The 23596-nt window shown below is 48.1% G+C and overlaps 1 protein-coding gene across 5 annotated transcripts in view; it reads left to right on the forward strand.

Annotated features, from left to right (window-relative positions):
- Positions 1-23596, forward strand: part of FRMD4A (FERM domain containing 4A) — a 491624-nt gene that overhangs the window by 326264 nt on the left and 141764 nt on the right. For all 5 annotated transcript variants that reach the window (XM_059910391.1, XM_059910396.1, XM_059910410.1 and 2 more), the window contains exon 3: positions 20314-20408. In XM_059910391.1, coding sequence (XP_059766374.1) covers positions 20314-20408 — 95 coding nt within the window. The remainder of the gene's footprint in view (positions 1-20313; positions 20409-23596) is intronic.

Genomic DNA, 23596 nt, shown 5'->3' on the forward strand with positions numbered 1-23596 from the left:
GCTCCGCAACAAGAGAGGCCGCGATAGTGAGAGGCCCGCGCACCGCGATGAAGAGTGGCCCCCGCTCTCTGCAACTAGAGAAAGCCCTCGCACAGAAACGAAGACCCAACACAGCTAAAAATAAATAAATAAATTTATTAAAAAAAAAAAAAAAAAAAAAAATGGTTAAGATGGCAAATTTTGTATTACGTATGTTTTACCACAATTAAAAAAAAAAACTGCTCTTGATACCTTGCCACCTTCTTGGAAAGCATGTTGGTGGTCAAAACCTTCTTTAAAAAAAATAATTTGAAGTATAGTTGATTTACAATGTTGTTAACTTCTGCTGTACAGCAAAGTGACTTAGATATATATATATATATTCTTTTCCATATTCTTTTCCATCATGGTTTATCACAGGATATTGAATATAGTTCCCTGTGCTCTACAGTAGGACCTGGAAAAACTGTCTTAGTGAGGGAATTCTTAATGTCTTTGCTAATTCCCTCCTCATAGAATTTCACATCATAGCCTCTTTAGGAGAAAGAAGTAGAGGAGCTTAACACCACCTGTAAAACACGCTTTCGCAAGCACAAATGGGATTAAAGAGTAACCCTGCTTAGCGTTCCCTGACCCACTGGATACTCAGGAGGAGAGGAGGAGGGGAGAGTTCTTCAGAGGCTCTGAGACCCCATGGGGAGGGTTCAGACCATCTTTCCTTAGACCTGCCCCGTGAAGGAGGCCAGAGTCAGCCCGCTGCCCTGAGGTGCTCCCTGGAGAAAGATGGGAAACGCAGATGACACACTGCCACCCCTGCAACTCAACAATTCCCGGGGAAGGAGAGTAGCCAGGAGGAGCTTCCAGAAGCGGGGAGGTCCCTGCAGCCAGGGTCAGAGGCTGCTCCCTTTTTGTGCCTCCTCCGCCCACACTCACTGTCCCTCCGGGAAGCACAGAAGATTCCTGGACAGACCTGCTCAGGGTGGTGCCCTCTGGCTTTTCTGGAATGTTCTGCTCCTGGCTGCATGTTCAGACCTTGGCTGTAGGATACCACCCAGCCTACTGATCACCCAGGCAGAATGCCCGGACATTTAGGGTAGCCTAAAGGGCATGAAATTACAGTTTCTCTTCCGAATGGAAGTAGAGATGTTTAAGCATTTCCCGTGGACAGGCAGTGATATCTCTCTGCACTTAAGGCAACTCAGCAGGCGGTCCACCCCCAGTTTAAATTCGGACTCTCCCCCTTGCTAGCTGTGTGATCTGGGGTGATCTGTCTCGCCTTGGTCTCTCCAGACATATGGGGGGGCTTTACCTTTTTCTTCAGTTCCTGACTGTAATGATCACATCTGATCACATAACCCCCCTTAGCCTGTAGAATCAAATCCCAACTTTGTGACGAGGCCCAAAGATCTATTATCTTCCTTCAAGGTCCATCCTCTGTGGGTCTTACACACCTTCAGATGTGTTACCATTCGTCCAAGTTTGATTGAGTCATGCCAGGCCCTGCTTCTGTTATAACCCTTGCATATTGTATTACATGTAGTGGGTTGGTTTGGGGGTTTTGTTTAATTCTTTCTTCCCCACAAGCAGCATCAGAAGTGGGGAGTTATGGTCTCATGGTTCAGTGCAGAGGGTCTAGAGTCAGACCGCCTGAGTTTGAAGCCCAGCTATGGCGCGTAATAGCTGTGTGACCTTTCCTGTAGGGATAATGTTAACAATAGTACTTGCTTCATAAGGTTGTCGAGAAGATTAACTGCAATGACGTGTATATTACTGAACACCTGACTAGATGCCGGGCACCGTTCTAAGGCTTTACCTGTTCTAAGGCCTCTAATCCTCACAACACGTGGATGAGATACTGTTTTTTCGTTGAGAGGTTCATTTAACTTGCCTGAGACCCCATAGATAGTGAATGGCTTCTGAATCAGGGCTCTGAACCCCGTGGCGTGGGGCAGGTGAACCATGTGTAGTTGTGGCTGCTTCGCCGTGAGCTCCTTCAGGTCGGGGACTGTGGCTTCCCGTCGTGGACCCTCACACCTTGCACACCGCCCAGCACACGATGGTTGCTCCATAAATACCGCCCGGCATCCAGGGGAAACATCTATGGGAAGGCAGCCTATAAACTACAAGTTGTCAGAATTCTGATAACATCACAAAGAATCTCGCCCCCAACACACTGCTGCTTCCTTCAGAGCAGCTCCATCCCAGCTAGAATCAGTTAGAATCAATGATTCCTGGGCCTCCCCTCCCCCTCAGATCACTTAAGCCCCACCCCTTTAGGGTGGGACTCAGGTGGCAGTGGCTTCTTTGACTTCCCAGGTGGTCCTCACATGCCGCCAGGGCTGGTTATTGCTAACGTAGAACATCCCAGCCGACGTTTCTGCACAGACCTCCTGCTTCCCATTCTAGAACCTCCCGTGTGGAGGAACGCATTTTTAGAGCACAGTGGAGAGTCCTTGATTTCACTGTTGCTGTTGGTGCACCAGGAGGGCACTTCAATCAAGTAGTTCGAAAAGTCAGCCTAGAATGTATCTTGTAAGAGATGCTCAAAGACACTACAGTTGGCCCTCCCTATCCGTGGTGCTGCATCCGCCGATTCAACCAGCCATGGGTCGTAAATATAGTACATGATCCTGGTTGTTGACTCCACAGATGCGGAACCCACGGATCCGTAGGACCGACTAAGGGACTTGAGCATCCACAGATTTTGGTCTCCTCAGGGGGTCCTGGAACTGATCCCCTGCAGACACAGAGGGCCGACTGTAGTCAGTGTATGCAGCAAACGCAGCATTAGGTTCAATCTCCAGGGACCCACATGGGGCAAATTGGTCCTCCTGATCTAAGGTATCACCACAGCCCACCTCACACGCATTAGAGTGGGTTTAATTTTTGCTTTTGCTCTGTTTCATTTTTCCCTCCACTCTCTGACTAAGAAAGTGAAAGTCCTGAAGATGAAGTGCCAAGAGATCTTTCTCTGGCTCTGCTAAAACGGTCCTGAGGGATCGGGCTTGATGAGTTCTGACGGACGGATGAGTCAACCCGGATTGAGGCTCATCCCAGAGTAACTCAGCCCCGCCCCCAGTGAAGGTCAGGATGTCCCCCAGTGATGACGCCTCACAGGAGGTCCTCCCCAAGGAAGGCAACATGAGATGAGGATGTTGATGGAGGTGGGGGTGTGGAGGAGGAGTTGTAGAGAAAGTGGCAAAGAAATTAACAAGCATGAAGTAATAATCATACGTCAAAAACTGAATTACAGGGGCTTCCCTGGTGGTGCAGTGGTTAAGAATCCGCCTGCCAATGCAGGGGACACGGGTTTGATCCCTGGTCTGGGAAGATCCCACATGCCATGGAGCAACTAAGCCTGCGAGCCACAACTAGCGAGCCCGCGTGCCACAACTACTGAAGCTCATGGCCTAGAGCCCGTGCTCTGCAACAAGAGAAGCCACCACAATGAGAAGCCCGCGCGCCGCAATGAAGAGTGGCCCCTGCTCACCTCAACTAGAGAAAGCCCGCATGCAGCAACGAAGACCCAACGCAGCCAAAAATAAATAAATAAAATAAGAATAAAAATAAATTTAAAAATCTGAATTACATTTTACACATACTCTCTTATTTCATCTTCACAACATTCATAAGGTCAGTGGAATTACACCCATTTTACAGAAAAAGACTGATTTCTCTGAGAAATTAAGCTCCTTGGCCATGACCCCACAGCAGTTTGTGAGCCGTGGTCCAATCCAGGTCTCTGACTTCAAAGCCTTCCTGTTTCCTGACAATGATTCTGGGTTCTTAAGGCCACAGTTAGAAGCCCAGGTCTCCAGAGGGCAGCCTGTGAAGTGGACCTCATCCAGAGGAGCGCTTCTTGGGGACCAGAAAACTTTGGCCTGAAAACGCAGCAGAGACTGGAAGTGAGGGTCCCACCTCTCTCTCTGTGCCTCTTTGTCCAACTGAGAAGTGTCTTGTGGGAAGACTTAGGTCTGGAGTAATTTTTAAAAATCAGAAGTTACGATACTGAGCACACGTGTGCCGTACACACACATACACACTCTCTCTCTCTGGATGACATTGAACATGAACGTAGAGGGTCAGACTTTCCTTTTAGCCTCTTATGGAGGGTTCAGTGGCCGTGCTGGGGTTGCATTCATGGGGAGCCTCGTGCTGGCTCTGCGGGGGTGGGCACAGGTGAAACGGAGCAGTTGGAGGTTGGCTACATCTCCCAACTTCTCTGCACCGAGAACCAAGAACCCCGCGGCCAGGAGAGTCAGTACAAGACCAAGGATCTCTGCTCTCGGCCCAGGGCTCTTCCTCCTACACCCTGACTTTGGCGAAGCTCTGCGAGGGAATCCGTCTTATTTTCATTATTTTTTCCCCTGCTCATTGTAACGTTACTGCCATCTTGAATCCTTGACTTCTTCGATAGGAAGCCTTCAGAGAGGCCTGGCAAGGCAGCAGCACAGAACAAAATCTCTTTTGTGCCTGTGACCTGGGCCAGGGTCTGACCCTTTGTCGCACAAGTGGAGGAAAGGGGGACCAGGAGTGACAGCTCCCTCCCCAAAGGACACCCTGCGTAGCAACCGGTGACACCGCTGCCACGGGGTCACAGCCTGCGATGATTTCTCTCTGCAGACTGACACGCTATTAACAGTGTAAAGCGTACTGACCCGACTCTACAAAGGGAAATGGAGGGCCTTAAGAGAGAGAGTGGGTGAAGGGAGTCTGCAAAGGCCCCAGGTCAAGCCCCCCATCGCCTGGCGCAAGCACCAGCCACGCTCTGGCGGGGCGCGGAGGGTCTTCGGCGCTGCGTGTGAATCATCTCCCTGCAAGTCTAACAATTCAGTGTCGCAGATGGCCCTGCCGGGCGCCCCGGATTTATTTTGATGAAATGATTTTTGACTGGAAGAGACAGGCAGGTGACGAGGGCAAAGGCTGGGGTGCACACCTTTGTCCTGGCTTTCCTTTATCCCCACCGACAGGCTCCCCCCCCCCACTTCCTCAGTTGGGGCTCACAGGATAACACACCGAGAGAAGACGTGAGCCCCCAGCCGGACCCTCCTGTGGAAGAGTGTCGCTGAACACGTACAGAGATCCCGGCAGCTGAGGGATGGCTCCCTGACGCCTCCTGAGGCAGACGTCCTTGCTGGCTTTGGAAGGCACTTGAGTCTGGTGGGACCTAGAACGAGGAGAGACGAGCTCACTCAAGGCCCGTGTGAAGACTGAGAAGGACCTGGACCTGGGAACAGAACTCAGGGGGAACACTGGTGTTTATCAGTATGAAGGCTTCCCTTGCTCCAGTCATTCCTCCACCTCACTCTTCACTGACTGATGGACGGATTCATCCATCCACTCATTCATTGATCAACCCGGGCCGTCACTGGACATTGACCATCTGGGTCAGGCTCTATGGAAACAAAGATACAGGCGATCCTGCTCCCCAGACATGGTCACTCTTGAGGAGGAATAGACTCTGAGCACAGATGCGTGTGTCGTGGGACCAGAGCATCCGGGGAGGCTGATGGACCCCGTGTGCGTGACTCACGTGGCGCTGCTGGGGCAGCCTGGGTGGGAACCGGAGAGAGGGTGTGAGGTCAAGGCAGCTCTCTCCGCAGAGGGACTACGTGCAGGGTCTTGAATTAAAAAGGTAGTTGGGGGGACTTCCCTGGGGGTCCAGTGGTTAAGACTCCGCACTTCCACTGCAGAGGGCACAGGTTTGATCCCTGGTCGGGGAGCTAAGATCCCACATGCCACACCTAGCAGCCAAAGCAAAAAAGGTAGTTGGGGGCAGCAGAGAAAGAGGAAGGGGCCCAGAGGCCACAGGAGCAGATGTGCAGTGGAAGAGCCCGGCAGTAAGGGAAAGAACAGGGCCCCCAGACACAGGTGGAAGCTCCCTCCCACTCTCCCACCCACCCGCCTGGCTTGGGGGGTCTCCTCAGGGTGGGCTTGCAGACCTGCCCAAGAGGAGATGCAGATCCAGACCGTTCCCCACCTCCTGGCTGCCTGTACCAGCACCTCCACTCCATCCCGCCCAGGTCCGAGGGCACTTGACTCAGCTCACCTGGCTTTGCTTTTTCCCAGCGTGATGTTTCGGATGTTGCCTCTCGCCTTAACAGTCTGCAAGGAGGCCGGTGCACTTCGCCAGAATTGGGACTGACTGCCTATTTCTTCTGTGGCTTGGCTTCAGAATCAAGACAAGACGTCAGTGCCAAGCTGCCTAATGGCTGACGTGAGCATGTGTTAAGAACCTAATAAAATAGCGCCTCCAAAATTTCTGGCCAAATTCACTTATGTAAATACATCTAACATAAGGCCTCTCCCAGAATATCCCATCGGGCTTCAGGAGACAGCTTTAAAACCTGCTGCAAGCAGAGAGCGTGGTGCATAGGAGCTAAACTACGAAACGGTTCATGGGAGCTGCATTTCTGTCCTTCCCAGGGACCATGTTGAAGACATGCTGTCTGCTGTCCCTCACGTGTGGAACCAAACGATAAATTCCTTCTTGGATGTACTCCCAGAAAAAGGCTTGCCTGCGCGTGTTAACTCAGCCTGCTTCTTGGGTCCGTTGACAAAGACAGTGTAACGTAGTCAGCAACAGGAACTCGTTTATTTCATGTGTTTGAGCATCTTCAATGGACTCTGTCTTATTTCGTGTTTTAATCCCCCTATTATATACCATTTAAAATTTTGTAAGCCTCCTCCGAATCTTCTGGAAATGGGGGGCTGGGGGGGGGGGTGAATGTAGGCAAATAATAAAATAATATTTTCTATCTGAGAATGAGGGTATTACAAGCGCACAATTTTTCTTTGGACCCCGCGGCACATCATCTGTTCTCATCCACTTAATTAGCACGGCACGTGGGAGGGGCTGCAGTGCTTTTTGCCTTGTTGTCTGACTTCAGTGAAATGGCTCTTCAGGAATAAATATTTCTCAGCCAAAAGTTGACCTCCCCTCCTTCGTTTCCTGGGACACCAGTGCCTGTGCACTTTCTCATCTCTCTCCCACCCCGGCGAGAGTGCCTTTTTAATTATATTGAAAATGACATCATCATCGGGCAGCGCGCACTGTCTCTCTCTAGCATGTACCTGCCAGCAATTTGCAAGAGCGATGGGGGAAGGGTCCGCAGGGAGGAGACTTGGGGAACTTCCAAACATCAGAAAGCCAGCGCCGTGTCTCCATACATCCCTGGAGCAGGAGAGAGACTTCTTTCTCTTCTGGCCAGTAAACGTCGTTTTAACCCTGAAGAAGCAGGAGGCAGGGACCGATATGAGAAAGTAAACCAGTCGAGTGAATGGAGGCGAGCATCAGTGAGCAGACACTGGGAGCAGAGACGGGGTGCTATTTAGGGCATGTCTACCCAAACAAGTTCACTTCCGAGGGAAGTCGTCTGCTTTCTGTTCTCCTGACTGCCTAGTGATGATTTATTCATGGTTCCTGGGATAAAGGATATGACAGTTCACTCAAAAGAGGATTTAGATTGCGATCAGAGCAGGTCCTTGTCAAAGTGATGAGAGGATAAGTCATTTGTATGGGGAGTCAGTTACTGACAGAAGGAGAAAAGGGGAATCTGCCTTTATTCAGCATCTTTCGTGCACCCGGTACTTTATAAATGATCATGTATTGACTCCTCACAGCAACCCATGAAGTAGATGTTATTGTCCCAGTGTTTCAAAGTGAAAATAAATGCTTTATTTATACATGGAATAGAATTGGGTTTCCAAGCCCTGTGGTCTGACTTCAAATCCACTGCCCCGATTGCATGAAAGGGGTGCTTACGTTTTAAGATCTATCACAGCATATATAGATGGATCAATCACAGCCATATATATATATATATATATATATATATATATTTTTTTTTTTTTTTTTTAATGCCTCACAACTCCCCACTCTCCCCATCCTCATACTGGAAGGCAAGCTTTCTATTTCCGGTACGTGGGTGAGGAAGCCATATTCTTTGAACATCAGCCGTGCCCTTGGCAAAGGACAGTAGGTGCCACCCTTCTGTATATTACATGAAAGGTAGCAATCAGCCTACCTGTCCCGGAAAATGGCTCTACCCTAACCCTTCCTCTCTGCCCTATTGCCGTATCATCCCTTTACTAATGAAACTCCTAAGAGGTCCTAGCTACCGCTGACTACACAACTGATTGGAATGGTTGAGCCTTGCCTAAGATTCCGTGGCTTCCTATGGACCACACAGAGCTAATTGCAAAACTCCGATGTCCTGCGCTCTGGGATGATGCCCTTCTTCACTCTTCCCTGAACATCAGGCAAAGGGAATAATTCAGTGTGCAATGTCGTGAAGACCTCAAGTTGGAATTGGTCTGGGTGCCATTTGTCCCACTGGAAAGGTGACCAGTTGGCCGGTTTGATCCTGGGGAACTTACTCCAGGATTCACCTCCCAGTGAATGTATGGGTGGTTTACATCCAAAAATAGTAATTTACTACTCACTGTAGAACAAGATAGGGTCATAACCCAGAATGCAGGGCAGGCTTTGAGTTAAAGAAAAAATAATAGAAGGTGTAGACACAACGACTGTGGACGATGAATTCCAAGACCCTTAGCATCCCCCGTATTTTCTTCAGGTGTCTCCGAATTGGGGCTGCAGACTTGTCAGCCTGACCTTGGTAAAGGCAAGTTGAGTACCGCACATCTTTTTGTGTTTTCGCCTCACTGAAACCTTTATCATTTCATGAATGCGGAGAGGCTGCCGAGGGGAGCCACCCTGGACGAGCAGTCCTTGTGACATTGCCCCGAGCAGGCTGGAGTCTGGGGGTTACTATGTTAATGAGCAGGCGCTCCCTAATGAACACCTGCCCGCCCGCCCGGAGTCCCAAGGGGAGCAGATCCTGAATAAAGCAGGCTCCCCAGCCAGCTGGCAGAAGCACTTTGCATTTCTGGAGGAGTAATAATTATGTGCTCCTGTCAAAGCCTTCCCATTGGGCATCATTCAAATGCATGGATGAGAAAGACTCGGCTTCCCAGACTGATTTCAACCCCAACTTTCCCCCATGCTGGGACCAGGGTGAATCTTAGCAAAATGTGGAAGAAACCATGTGGAAATAAGAGGATGAGAACAAGGGAATAAATTAGTATCATATAAAGAATAATACATAGGAATAGTACAAAGGGCGGGGACGAGCAACTGGGAAACAAGCAAGGTTAGTCCCTGATGCTGGGTTAAAGGGCAGAGTCTGTTGAAAGGAATACAGACACAACACATCTTTTCCTGGGTGTACAAGTAACTTTCCCAAAGTATATGTCACAGCCTCCTTCGTGGGTGCCTGGAGGTATGTGACCCCATTGAAACTCAGGGGCTCTTTTGCATCTGGGCATATGGCATCTGGACCCATCCTTCTCCATGGGGTACCACAATCTCTGCCTAGCAGCTCTGTGCTTCCAACCAGCCTTGAGAGGGCGTGTGGGTTTCATCCTCCCTGTGGTCAGCTTTCCTGCTAGGCTGGTGTAACAATCAAACAATGACCCTTCAGTCTATCCCCATCTACCAATTAAAAAAACCTGTGTGTCAGGCACGGTGCTCCGGGGGCCGGGCTACAGATATTGATCAAACCTGATCCCTGCCCTCCGGGAACATATTGTCTGGCCGAATTCTATTGCGCTTAGAAAAAGCAGCTTCAGACCCCTCCTGTCTGTGCTGTTTGTGACTTGCTGGATCTGTACCCGGCATTTAAAACCAAAGCTTTAGAGTCAGTCCCAGACTCAAGCCCCTCGTCTGCCCTGTGCCCTTGGGGGGTTGTGACCTTGAGCACAGTAGCTGTTCTAAGCCCCAGTGTCCTTATCGGTACAACGTCGCAGGGTTGCTTTGCTTTGAAGATGAAATAAGATGGTATAAGTGAAGCATGGAGCCCAGAACCTGGCAGAGGGAGGCCTGTAGAATATGATGGTGCTGGGGCCAGAGGAGCAGCAGACGCAGGAGGGAAAGCTGGGGAGGAGCCAGGAAACCTGGACCTTAGCATAATGTGTGCAGTGACTGCTTTTTGCCTGCCAGGACCCACATGTGATTGACGCCCTTTGGTTTTCTTTCCTTCCTGTTTCAGATCGTTGCAGCCTTTTCTGAAACCGCCTACTTAAGTGGTCTAGCAAAGGACTGGTCAGGCGCTTGGGTCCCATCCCCACATGTGCCGGTCACTAAGGTGACCTCCCTTGTCCGTGGACCGGCTTCTCGACCCCTTGAACCTTAGTTTCCTGCCCTGTCAGTTAAGTGGGTTGGGTAACCAGTCTCTCTGGCTCTTTGTATGATCCAGCGTCCCTAGGTGACTTATACCCACCTGACTGTTGAGTTAAATCTGCGGGTTACTAGCTGTGTGCCTTTGGCAAGTTACTGCTTTCTCTGTGCTTTGGCTCCTTCTGTATCCAATGGGGGTAATCCTGGCATCTGCCTGCTGGGTAAGGATTGACTCAGTTCTGCGCTGGGACAGAGGCTGCACCCAGTAAACGGAAACCGTTAGTATTGGCTGTGTCTGGAGCCAGCTTGGCTGAGATGCTCTGCTGCTGGTCCCTCCTGAGCCGGAGGTAAAGCATTCGTCTTCTGTCCACTAACGAGCTGGGGTTCTTACTGGATGGGGATCTCCCAGATGGAGAGATGCTCCCTCTGGCAGGACCCACTGAGCTTTACACGCCCCCCACCCCTGCCTATCCCAGGCGCCTGGGAGCCCAGAAGAGCAAATAACCCTACGTAAAGGAAGCAGTGCCCCGTTTGCCCCCAGCCACGGAACCCAGGGGCTGCTCAGACGCGGTAGGAAGGAAGCCAGCCTCCCCAGCTAATCAGCCGGAGCGTCAAGCGGGTGACGGGGAGGGGGAGCGCGGCCAGACCCGCGTCTGTGTGCGCGATGACCTCACGCTTTCTCTCGATCACCGGCGCCCCCTCCCCAGGACGAACGAACAGCCAATGAGCGCTCGGCTGCTTAATGCGGAGCCCCCAGGGGGAGGGGGAGGGGGAGGGGAGGGGAGGGGGGAAGGGAGGGCGGGAGCCAGGCTCCCAGCTGCTCTGGGAAACACAATAACAGGCAGGGCTTCAAAGAGGCCGCAGGCTCAGGCATCGTTGATTCCGAGCTGCCCGCCTTCACCCCCCTCTCTCCCTCTCGGTTTTCAGAAAGGCTGGAGAGAAAGGGCACGCTGACCACGCCTTCTTCCCCGCTCTCAGCACTGGACTCTGCCACCTCCACTGACGCGGCCACTCCTCCGGGGCCGGGAATCGCCCTTTCCCGGGATGGGGCTGGCGGTGCCGTCGGAGCGGCAGGGTGTGGCCCAGCTGCGGAGCTGTCCCCGGCAGCCTGGCGGTCCCTGTGGGCCCTGCAGCCGGGAGCGACTTGTCCAGATCAGCCTTGGGGCGGAGGGAGAGGTGAGAGGGTCAGTCTTTGGGCCGTGATTCCTCCCAGACCACAGATGGGAGCCGTGTGATGTTTTAATTTCTTTTAATGCAATTCAGAAGCGGCCATTCCATTGATTTTGAATCTGTGAGCTGCCCCCAAGGGAGTGGCGGATGACAAGAAAGGGCTTGAGGGGAGAAGTCACTGAGTTGAAGCCCACGCTGCCAGTGGCCGACCCAGGGTCAGTTCTGATACAAAGGCTCCTCCACCTGGACTTGCGTATGTGGCCTCCTTGCCCAGAAAGTCAATGGCATTATAAAGAGAAAGTGCAAATACTAGAAAAGGGCTTTCTGCTGAGATCCCATTTTATGTCTCAAACAACCAGCAGATTTTTGGGGTTTCCTGCTATTAGGACCTGCCAGGTACTGCGGGGCTTCTGCCTGAGGGTGTGTATGCGTTTCCTGAGGCTGCCGTGACAAAGCACCACAAACTTGGGGGCTTAAAATAACAGAAACATATTCTCTCACAGTTCTGGAAGGCAGAAGTCAAAATCAAGCTGTCAGCAGAGCCAAGCTTCCTCTGGAAGCTTGAGGGGAAAATCCATTCTTAGCCTCTTCTGGCTTCTGGTGGTTGCCAGCCTTCCCTGACACGCGGCTTCATCGCTCCCATCTCTGCCTCTGTCTTCACACGGTCCTCTAGTGTGTGTCTGTCTCTGTCAGAACTCCCCCAGTCTCTCTCTTAGAAGGATCCATGTGATTGCACTTGAGGTCCACCTGGATAGTGCAGGAGACGCTTTTCCTCTCAAGGATCATAATCACATTTTTGTAATGAGAGGTCATGTTCACAGGCTCCAGCATTTAGGATGTGGACAGAACTTTTTGGGGGCAACCATCCAGCCCATTACAGGACACAGCAAGTCATGTCACAAAAATTCACCATGTTCATAGCAGCATTATTCACAAAAGCCAAAACAGGAAAGCAACCCAGGTGTCCATTGATGGATCAATAAGTAAACAAAATGTGGTTTATCCACACAGTGGAATATTACTCAGCCCTAAAAAGGAAGGAAATTCTGACACCTGCTACAATGTGAATGAACCGTGAGGATGTTATGCTAAATGAAATAAGCCAATCACAAAAAGACAAACGCTGTATAATTGCACTTAGATGAGGTACCTGGAATAGTCAAATTCATAGGGAAAAAAAGCAGAATGGTGGTTGCCAGGGGCTGGAGGGAAGGGGAATGGGGAGTTGTTTAATGGGTACAGAGTTTCTATTTTGCAAGAGGAAATATTCTAGAGATTGGTTGCACAACAATGTGAATATACTTAACAATACTGAACTGTGTACTTAAAAGTGCTTAAGATGGTCAATTTTATGTTGTGTGTTTTACCATACTTGTAAAAATGTTTTAATTAAAATAAATTTATCACAACACAAGAGCATGCATGCCAAGCGTGAACCAAGTCCCTGTGGTAAATGCTATAGGAGTTCAGAGGAGAAAGAGACTGTTTGGAGGTAGGATGATCAGGGACGCCTTCCTGGAAGAAGTGGGCCTTGAGCAAGATGAAATTCAAATGGGCGGGGAGAGGATGTTGTGGGCAAAGTTTTGGAAATAGAAACGAGATTGGTGTTTTCTTCACTCTGATACAAATAGATTGGACAAAAATGAGTACTTTTGGAGGGAATCGGGCAAAAGTGAGGTTGGATAGGAACTAGATTCAAAGAGTGGCCTTAAATACCAGACTGACATATATAACTTGATACCATTTAGGAGATTATTATAATAATTCATAGGTGAGATAATGAGGGTCTGAAATAATAATGAACACATAGAACATTCGCTTTGTGCCAGACACTTGCTCTAAGCACCTTATGCAGGTCAATATTAATTCATTAAATCCTCATAGCAGCCCTGTGATGTGGCGTGGTCCTCATCCGCATTTTGCAGCCGAGGAAACTGAGGTACAGAGAGCTCAAGTGACTTGCCAGAGCTTATATAAGAAAGATGGCTATGTTAACTGACAGATTTAAGAGATCCAGGGGGGATCCAGAATGGTTGCAAAGTTTTTTAGAATGAGTGACTAGACCCTTGAGAAGGTTGGGAAGGTTTTGGAGAAGGAAGAAACTAAATTTGATAATAAGTTTAATGAATAAAGAATCAAATTTAGGGCAGGAGTTCGATTCATCAGTCTAGTTCATCACTTTATAGAGGGGAACACTGAGACTCTGAGAAGTTATACAGTTTGTCCAAGAGCATCTCTGTGGGATGGATCCATGTTAAGTGGAAAGTAGAATATGTGAGTGATGATAAAAATATTCTGTGGGAAACTGGAGAGGAGCTTGGGTACCACCTGGTCAGCTGATGGCTCTTCCCAGCCTGCCTGGACAGCTCACGAGTTCACTAGAAGGATCATCGGCCAAGGGATGTGCCCAGAGCACTGTACAGCCATACATTCGTGCGAAGTGTTCTTTTGATCATGACAATCCAATCATGTCCCACCTCGGAAGGCAGCATAGACGGGGCCCGTTCCAGAACCCTGTACATGCTGGTATGTGCACGGCTTCCCACTGGAACAGTTCAGAGCCCTTGGGAACTTAGATCTGTGTGGTAGAGTCAGACGTTTATAAAGAGATTCTATTTGTCAGATATAAGGAGGAATAAAAGCTTAGAAGGACACATTGGAAAAAGAATCTGAGATAGAAAAAGAAAATAAGAAAAGCTATTGAGTGAACAAAGTTCATTACAGGCTGAGAGAAAGTCAGTCTTTTTTTTTTTTTTTTTAACGTCTTTATTGGAGTATAATTGCTTTACAATGGTGTGTTAGTTTCTACTTTATAACAAAGTGAATCAGCTGTACATATACATACATCCCCATATCTCCTCCCTCTTGCGTCTCCCTCCCTCCCACCCTCCCTATCCCACCCCTCTAGGTGGTCACAAACCACCTAGCTGATTTCCGTCGTGACCTCGGAGGGCCAGGATGGCACCAATGACCCAGCACAGGCTGTTTCTAACCCAAGACGCGCAGGGCTTGCCTTGCTCACATCGGCACTGAGGCCCCGGCCCGGTTTGTCCTGTAGAACTTGACTGGGCTACCGGCTGCCTTTCTGCCCTCACTCCCAGCCCGATCCTGCAAAGCTCCACAAATGTTTACAACAAAGTAATTGGCAGATTGTAATCAGCAGATTCTGTAAACATCCCTTCAAAGTACATAACAGCATAAAGCTTTCTACCCAGCAACGTTCGCCAAATGAGTTTAAGAAATGTAGTTCATTAGTCACCATCGTGTCAAGGTGGGATATTGTCTTAGTTTGCAAGATCAGGAAATCACAGGCTGATGCCTTAAATGGTTTTAAACCTACCATACAGGGAATTAAAGTTTTGGTGCCTGAACCAATCAGGATAGATTAGGTTATGCTGTGATGACAAACAACCGCCAATGTCAAGGTTACTTAACAACGAGGTTTATTTCTCACTCATGCTACACGTCCATCAGGGGGATGGGAGAGCTCTCTGTCATTGATGGAGCAGCTACTTGCTGGGGCATTGCGAGTCACCATGACAGCGGAAGAAAGAGTGTGCCTTTTAATGGGACTTGAGATTCAGGAGTTCTAACCTCAACATCTTCTGGCATCTGTTACCTCCCCCTTCAATGCCTTTATTTCCCCATGTATATATTGTGGGTAATTAATGTAGGCTTTTCTTTATTGAGGGTGGTGCTTAGGATCTATAATTACTGTTGTATGAAGTAATGGGACTAACCTTTTTTTATTTTTTTTATTTGTTTATTTATTTTATTTTATTTTATTTTTTTATAAATTTATTTATTTATTTTTGTCTGTGTTGGGTCTTGGTTGCTGTGTGCAGGCTTTCTCTAGTTGTGGAGAGCGGGGGCCACTCTTCATTGCAGTTTACGGGCTTCTCATTGCAGTGGCTTCTCTTGTTGCAGAGCCTGGGCTCCAGGCACGCGGGCTTCAGTAGTTGTGGCACACGGGCTCAGTAGTTGTGGTTCGCAGGCTCTAGAGCGCAGGCTCAGTAGTTGTTGCTCACGGGCCCAGCTGCTCCGCGGCATGTGGGATCCTCCCAGACCAGGGCTCGAACCCGTGTCCCCTGAATCGGCAGGCGGATTCCCAACCACTACGCCACCAGGCAAGCCCACCTTTTTAAATTTTTTGACCAAAGATATGCATCCAAACGGATCCTATCCTTGAAAAGAGTTAGGCTGAGATGATAAAGTTTATTTGAGGGATGCTGCTATTGCTCAGATCCTTTTAGCTGCGTTCAGTGTATGCGTCCCCAAGAAAATTTGGTTTTTTACTGTAGAAATTCCAATGTAAAAAAGGATTGCGGTGACAGGCTAAATCATAGGGATGTGTCACCATGGAGAAACCAGAAGTCAGTGTCAACAAGGCTCCTAAGGTGACATCCACTATTCTGGTGAATTTTTCAGCATGTCAAGTCAGTTCCCTAGCTCTGCAGTGAAGAAACCCGATTGTTCATCCTCGGGGGAAGACTCACGTTAACCAAGTTCAAAGTACCTGATGTATAAATCAGTATTGATGTAGAAAATGTCAGTGTTCTGGTTTCAAGTGAGCAATATAACCCTCACCCAGATAGGGCCCTCAGGGTTCATGATCCTTGACCTCTCACCCAGGAGGTAGAGTCAGTAGAAGTGGGGTGGCAGAAGGGTAGTACATGTGACCTGTGAGGCCAGTCTGACTTCAGTTGGAAGCCTGGCTTTGCTGTGAGACAGCCTGCCTGATGTCTCCAAGTCTCAGCATCATCACTGGCAGGGGAATGACAGTCTCTTATTTAAGAAGATAATGCAGTCATGTAGGAGACTGCTCAGCAGCGTATGTAGGACAGGGCAATCACACCTCAATAAGTTCTTTGGAAGCTATGAGATTGGAGGAAGGGGAGTTAAATAGGTAATTTGAGTGTTTTAAATGACTGGCTAAGGTCGTGCATCCTCATGCCTCCATGTCTGCCAGAGAAGAAGCCTTACCGCTGGGACTCAAATATTTAAGGCCTATTGGCTAAGACTGCATTTGTTTCCCCAGCTCATTTCCTTTTCCCAGACTCCCCTCCATCCCCCACCCCACACACACCGGTCATTCACCCAGCCCCTTCTATGGAACAATTACTATATTTAGTCATGTTATAGATATACTATTATTCCGACCCTAACAGTAATTCTTTTCTCTTTCTGGGTAAATTTATATATCGCTGGTCAATTCCATTGGGATGTTGTCTTTCAAGTTTAACTCTCAAAGAGAAGGAAATCTTATTCTGTCATTTCCAAGTTTAGGCTGGAAACCTCACCATCACCCCTAAGAGCCCACAAATAATGACTTTATAGTCATACCTCATTTTATAAAACCAGCTTGATCCAATGTGCTCCTCACCTCCGCCACCTCTGTCACCATTCAACAGACTGGACTTCACGTGACTTGTGAAAAAAATCAAGTCCATTCTGAGTACAAGAAGACTTATCACCAGTGAGGATGCTTTTATACATGTGATACAAGCTTCAAAGGCAAACCCCAAAGGTTATCAAAATGTTTAAAGAAATAGCAGATTATAGAAATGCTGTAACTGCTGTGAAAGGAACGCAGACATTTGGATGGATAAGTTACAGTTCATCACAGTGTAAAAATCAGCCATGTTACCTTACGTTTGGTCACAACCTCTACCTTAAATGCTTTGTATCTGGGCAGCCAGGTACCTTATGGGGATGGAGGTGATGCCAGCAACATGCCCTGCAGCATCCCATAGCAAACACAGTCTGAGGCTTCAAGAGCCCCCTCACCTTGGATTGATACCTTGCCATTTATCAGTGATGCTCTGAGATGTGCCCCGATTATTCCCCTGCCTTCCCCTGTGGTATTTATGAAGGAGGGTCTTACATACAGTCTTGAATTCCCTAACGGTTACTTTTTCACTTTTTCACATTTTAGTGTGAATGGTAGTATAGAATATTAGATGACATTGATTTATCAAGATGGATTTTCCTGTTGATTTATTCATGTCTTCTAGGGGGAGGAAGCTCTGCCCTCGCTTCAAACCCACTCCCATCATTTCTGGCAGTTTTCATTGGTAAATTGATGGTGATTGAGGCCTGGAGGCTGCCATCCTGGGAGCTCAGGATGAGGCAGCAAAGAGGGAACCATCTGCTTTGGCTTTTTAAAATGAACACTAGCTCTTACTCTATGCCCTGATGAAAGTTTAAGGTCCTATTGACAAGTACTATGTGCTGTGCATTTTTGTATCTCCTGTAGGATTGACTAGTGCCCTATACATATTAGACAGTAAATGTTTGTTGAATTAAAAGGAAGTACACCTGTCTTAGTCTGCCTGGGCTGCCATTACAAAATACCACAGACTGGGGGGCTTAAACAAAAGACACTGATTTGGGGGACTTCCCTGGCTGTCCAGTGTTTAGGACTCCACGCTTCCTCTGCAGGGGACATGGGTTCAGTCTCTGGTCAGGAAACCAAGATCCCACGTGCTGCACAGTGCAACCAAAAAAAAAAAAAAAAGAAGACACTGATTTTCTCACAGTTCTGGAGGCTGCAAGTTTGAGGTCTGGGTGCCAGCCTGGTCAGGCTCTATGAGGGCTCTCTTCCTGACTTGCAGATGGCAGCCTTCTCACTGTGTCCTCACCTGGTGGAGAGAAAGAGCAAGCAAGCTCTCTGGGATCTCTTCTTATAAGGGCACTAATCCCATCATGAGGGCCTGCCCGCATGACCTCATCTAACCCTAATTACCTCTCAAAGGCCCCATCACATTGGAGGTTAAGGCTTCAACACATGAATTTGGGAGGAGGGGACACAGTATAGTCCATAGTGGCACCAAAAAAAAGTGAAATAAGAAACTAAACTGTGATGTAACTCTCTCTCTCTTTTTTTTTTTTGCCACCTTCACCCATTTCACCCACCCGTACCCCCTCCTCTGGCAACCACCAGTTTGTTCTCTGTATCTATGAGGTATTTTTTAATTTTATTTTTTAGATTCCACGTATAAGTAAGACCATACAGTGTTTGTCTCTCTCTGTCTGACTTATTTCACTTAGCAAAGTACACTCAAGGTCTATCCGTGTTGTTGTGAATGATAAGATTTCCTTCTTTTTTATGGCTGAATAATATTCCATTGTGTATGTATACCACATTTTCTTTATCCATTCATCCATTGATGGACACTTGGATTGCGTCCATGTCTAGACTTTTGTAAACAGTGCTGCAGTGAGTATGGGGGTGCACTTCTTTTCAAGTTAGTGTTTGTTTTTCTTTTAATTTATGTATTTTATTTATTTTATTTTTGGCTGCATTGGGTCTTTGTTGCTCTGCGTGGGCTTTCTCTAGTTGCGGCGAGCGGGGGCTACTCTTCGTTGTGGTGCACGGGCTTCTCATTGCGGTGGCTTCTCTTGTTGCAGAGCACGGGCTCTAGGCACACAGACTTCAGTAGTTGTGGCTCGCGGGCTCTAGAGCGCAGGCTCAGTAGTTGTGGCTTGTGGGCTCTAGAGCACAGGCTCAGTAGTTGTGGCACACGCGCTTAGTTGCTCCGCGGCACGTAGGATCTTCCCAGACCAGGGCTCGAACCCGTGTCCCCTGCATTGGCAGGCGGATTCTTAACCACTGTGCCACCAGGGAAGCCCCCAAGTTAGTGTTTTTATTTCTTTTGGATAAATACCCAGAAATGGAATTGCTGGATCATATGGTAGTTCTAAAACGGTCATATAACTCTTGATTTATTGTCTTATCCACCCTCTTAATAGAGAAAAGCAACAGAGTAACGACCAGAACAGGAAATATACTCAGGAAGGGTATCCTAATGTGCATCAATGCACACACGTGTGCACACACACACACACATTTTCTCTTCTCGAATCTGTTTCTGCTCTGAGCTTGGAGTATGCGTGGAACAGAACAGTCATCGTAAAGGCAGTGCATCGCAAATACCTGAACCGGGAGGCAATTTAGAAATAACTGTTCCCTTTTGGCCCCGTGTCTCCATCATCAGCCTTTCCCTCCTCCCTGACCTCTGAGCCTGGTGGTCTGTGGTCATCTCAACAGTGATAGACCAGAGTGATTGATGTATTGACAATACAAACAGCCGCAGTGATTTCACATCTAAGGCTCTGGCACACTCCTTTGGATTGGCAGAAAATTTTAGGAAAGAGTTCATGATAAAAACATTCTTGGGTAAAACTGTTCTCCTTTGGAAAGGCAAAGTTTCAGTTTATTCTTAAATACTATTCCCAAGGCCCTTTGGCCTTAATGTTAACATTTCTTGCAGGGAGGTACTTCTGTTGTTTGGGTTTTAAATTATGGGAGCATATAGAGTGGTCGAGGGCAGCCTGTAGAGCCAGGACTCAAATCACAGCCCCAGCACTTACACAGAGGTGCTCAATCTTTGGGCACCTGTTTCCTCCCCATACAATGGAGTTAATAATAGAACCATCTCATAGGGTTGTGATGAGGGTTAAAGAAGCTGGTGTTTGTAAAGTGCTTGGAACAGGGCCTGGCACGTAGCAAATACTAAATAAGTGCATGTGAAATATATATATAATCATATTCTATGACATGTTAATTATAGTATTAATATAGTATTATATAACATATGTGTTATACAATATATATTTGATATACATCATAACATATATTTACTACATATATATGTGTACATATATATTTTTAATAAGACATCTTCCTGTCAATTCACTGTAAAATGTTCTCCTGTGTGGGGAATGAAGCCACAGGGTTTGACAGCTGTGTTGGTGAACAAGTACCGTTTGCTGATAGAAGAAATTACCAGGATACAAGATCTCAGTCCATTGATGGCCCTGTCCTCATTGTCTACTCCTTTGGGTTTTATAAAAATCATTTGTATGGATGTTCTTGAGCTTTGGGACATTCCTTCCAAAAAATTATGTAAACCTGAGATTGCATGTTTTAGGAAGAGTAATCTCTCATCACTTACCCTTTTTCCATTTTGTTCTCCCTCCAGCCCAAGCTTTTGGCCAAGGAGCTGCTTGACCTCGTGGCATCTCACTTCAATCTGAAGGAGAAGGAATACTTTGGAATCGCCTTCACAGATGAGACGTAAGTGCCCCGTGTGCTTGGAGAACCTGAAGGGAAAATACAGAACCTGAAGTCGTACTATCTCAGCTGTCCACGGTGAAGGCAGCTGCAGGCCACTTGGGTCTTGTGGTTCAGGGTCAGTCCAAGTTCATCATCTGAATTTCAAAGGCCTTGTGATCATGCCTGGAACGGCCAAAGGATATAATTAGGGTGATGCTCATATTATGAAATTATGAGGTAAACCAGTTCTTATAATCAAGCCGGTACGTGTTCAGAACCGAAATGTTGATTTTTTAAAAAGTGGATTTGTCTGGGTTTGTTTTCTATTAGAGTTAAATGAAAACTTCTGGAAATGAAACATTTCTCTCCAGTGTTGGAATAACAATAACAGGAAGTCAATGCAATGATAAATTCAATATGAAAAGTATATGTGCAGTTTCACTGTCAACGCTGAAATAGAATATAAAATTCGAAAATTCAGATTGTTCATCTGTTGAAAAGTACATTTGCGTTCAGTGATCTTACCGTTTGGCTCTATACAGCGGTGTTTTGCAACACAAGGAAGGAATATCTTTACTAAAATTTCAATTTCCTTCTTAATAAACTGTTCGCAAAAGACTGCAGTGAACACCTGCACAGATTCCTGGATAAAAATAAGCTGTTCTAAGCAAGTGTTTCACAGTTTTCTTTCCTCTGTGTGTACACATAACACACGCATGCACATACACTCCTCCAAATCCTCAGAGTTACAGAGGTGACTTCCTACAATACTAACAGATCAGGCTTCGGTTAGCGGCTGGACAAGGCAGCTCAGGGAGGCTATGCCCCATCAATCAGATGGAACCATCAAGGCAGGATGGGCTCAGAGCAAGGGCAGGGGGCATCCCCGTTGGTCAGTAGGAGAGATGACCAGGTGTATCTGCATGAGGACCCTCCGGGAGCTGCACGTGGACGGGGTGGCCGTAGCATTTATGATCTAAATCGGGACCCTGTGAGTAAAAGGGGGTGTAAATCGGTACTGTCGTGGGCAAACTGGACAGGTGATCACCCTCTAAGTTAGCAACCTTTCAGGTGGCGATGTGATCGGGGAGCAGCGTTAGGAGCAGAGTCACACCTGCCTCAAGAAAGCCAGGGTCCAGCGGTTAAGACTCCGCGCTTCCACTGCAGGGGGCGCTGGTTCGATCCCTGGTCAGGGAACTAAGATCCCACATGCCATGTGGTGCAGCCAAAAACAAATTAAATTAAAAAAAAAAAAAGAAAGCTGGAAGGAACAGGTTACGCCCTGGCCCTGGAGCCTCAGGGAACGGAGCCAGAAGGAAGGCCGGAGTGGTTGCTTCTGGTCTAGAAGGTTCTCTCTGCCTGCGGGTGGGATCCAGTAACTGGGTCTGTGAACCGGAGGGCTGGGATGGGAAGGAGCCGGCAGAGAAATTTGAAAACGTGCTTTAAGACAAACACGCGTCGAGAATAACTACTTCCGCAAACGCAGATGTTTTCTACCCTTTCTCCTGAGAATCACTGTAAACCCCCTCGATCGCCACTCAGACGTTTTTTCACTAATTAGAAAGAAACCACAGTTTCAATGCATCACATTGTTCACATTTCCCAAGTACGTTTCCTCTTCTAAGAGAGCCAGTGAACTCGAGAGGAGTCCCAATTAGACTTCACTTTTGAGTAAACAAGAGTCAGAGAATGAGCTTGTTGTCCTGGGCCAAGGAGCAAGAAGTCCGCTTGCTGAAGGTTTTAGACCACAGCCCTGATGGCACCAGCCAGAAGGACGTGAACGTCAGGGAGAAAGTGGCTCTTCTCCCGGGAGAGACGCAAGCAGGAAAACCACACAGCACCGTCCGCCTGTCCCATCAAATGGAGCCTGTGTGCTCCGGGTCTTTCTTGGCGCTTCTGGTTCCCTGGGCCGGCAGGGAAGGCTTGTGCGTGTCGGGGGTGGAGGGCAGAGAGAGAGAGTCCAGGCTGGAGGGGAGGGTCCCTCCCTCTGGCCTGGTGGAACTGGCAGCTGGAGGGCCCTCTGCGGGGCGGTGATGGGGAGGATATGAGCCATCTACTGGCACCGTCCAGGGGAAGAGTGGCCACCACCAACCTCTTCACCCTGAGCCTGGGCGGGGGCGTTCCTCTGGGGACTGTAGGAGTGGCAGGCGGCCAGCCGAGATCAGCGGACAGGGCTTTGCAGCTGGCATACGGTTCCTGGAAAAGAGGTGGCAGATGGGCCTGACTCACCGGGAAATGGTGAGTGTCAGGGACCCCGAGGAAATCAGGAACCGGGCCTCCAAGGGACTAGGATGAGGAGACAGAACAAAGAGGAGCCGGGATGGCTGTGACTCAGGACGTAGTCAGTCATGGGCTGACAACACCTGGGGCCAAAGGCATTGGCTGGTGGCCTCTTTGGTCATCGGACCTTTTCTCCTTTTCCTGCTGGGAAAGGAATGAATGAAAGCTGTCACCACAGAACAGTGCCTGGGGTGGGGGAGGCTTGGTCTAGGGTGGTGATCACAGGGCGGTAACCACTAGACTTGCCCTGCGGCCCCGCCCCCCAGCCCTGACACTGGGCACCACTAGACACTAACACAAGATCATTTAATAACTGTGTTTTCAAATTGTGCATGTGTATTGTGTTGTGTGTGTGTGTGTGTGTGTGTGTGTGTGCGCGCGTGATTTCTGCAGGTGCTACGCTGCATATTTTATAATAAAATGCATGGAACTTTCATCCTTTATTGCGACCCATGGTGTACTCCATGCATTTGCCTTTTTTCCTAATGCAAATCAAAACAAGACTAACTTAGAAAGTGCTATAAACTATAAAATACTGCGCGTAGGCCATATGTGTCATAGGTCAGTGAGTCTTTCAATATGAACTGCTGTTGATGACATTTTGTAGGCTCTGGACAGGCCTGGAGAAAAGAAATATAGAGCAGAATATAGACAAAATTGCAAGATTCTCTAAGTAGGGGTGTCCTCACCCCTAAGTTGTATTCATTAATAGTGTGTCCAAGGCCACAATGCAAGACTCAGTGCCCAGAGATGTTTCCTATTGTTAGTTAATCAACAATTGTGTGGGATTAATACTAGCTCCGCCTTCTTCTTCTTAATTCAATTTTTAAAACTTTTAATTTTGAAATAATTAGATTTACACAACAAAGATAGTACAGAGAGTTCTCCTATACCCCTCACCCAGTTTCCCCTGATGTTAATATCCTACA

This window comes from Balaenoptera ricei, chromosome 2 (assembly GCF_028023285.1).
Source record: "Balaenoptera ricei isolate mBalRic1 chromosome 2, mBalRic1.hap2, whole genome shotgun sequence".
Lineage (NCBI taxonomy): Eukaryota > Metazoa > Chordata > Mammalia > Artiodactyla > Balaenopteridae > Balaenoptera > Balaenoptera ricei.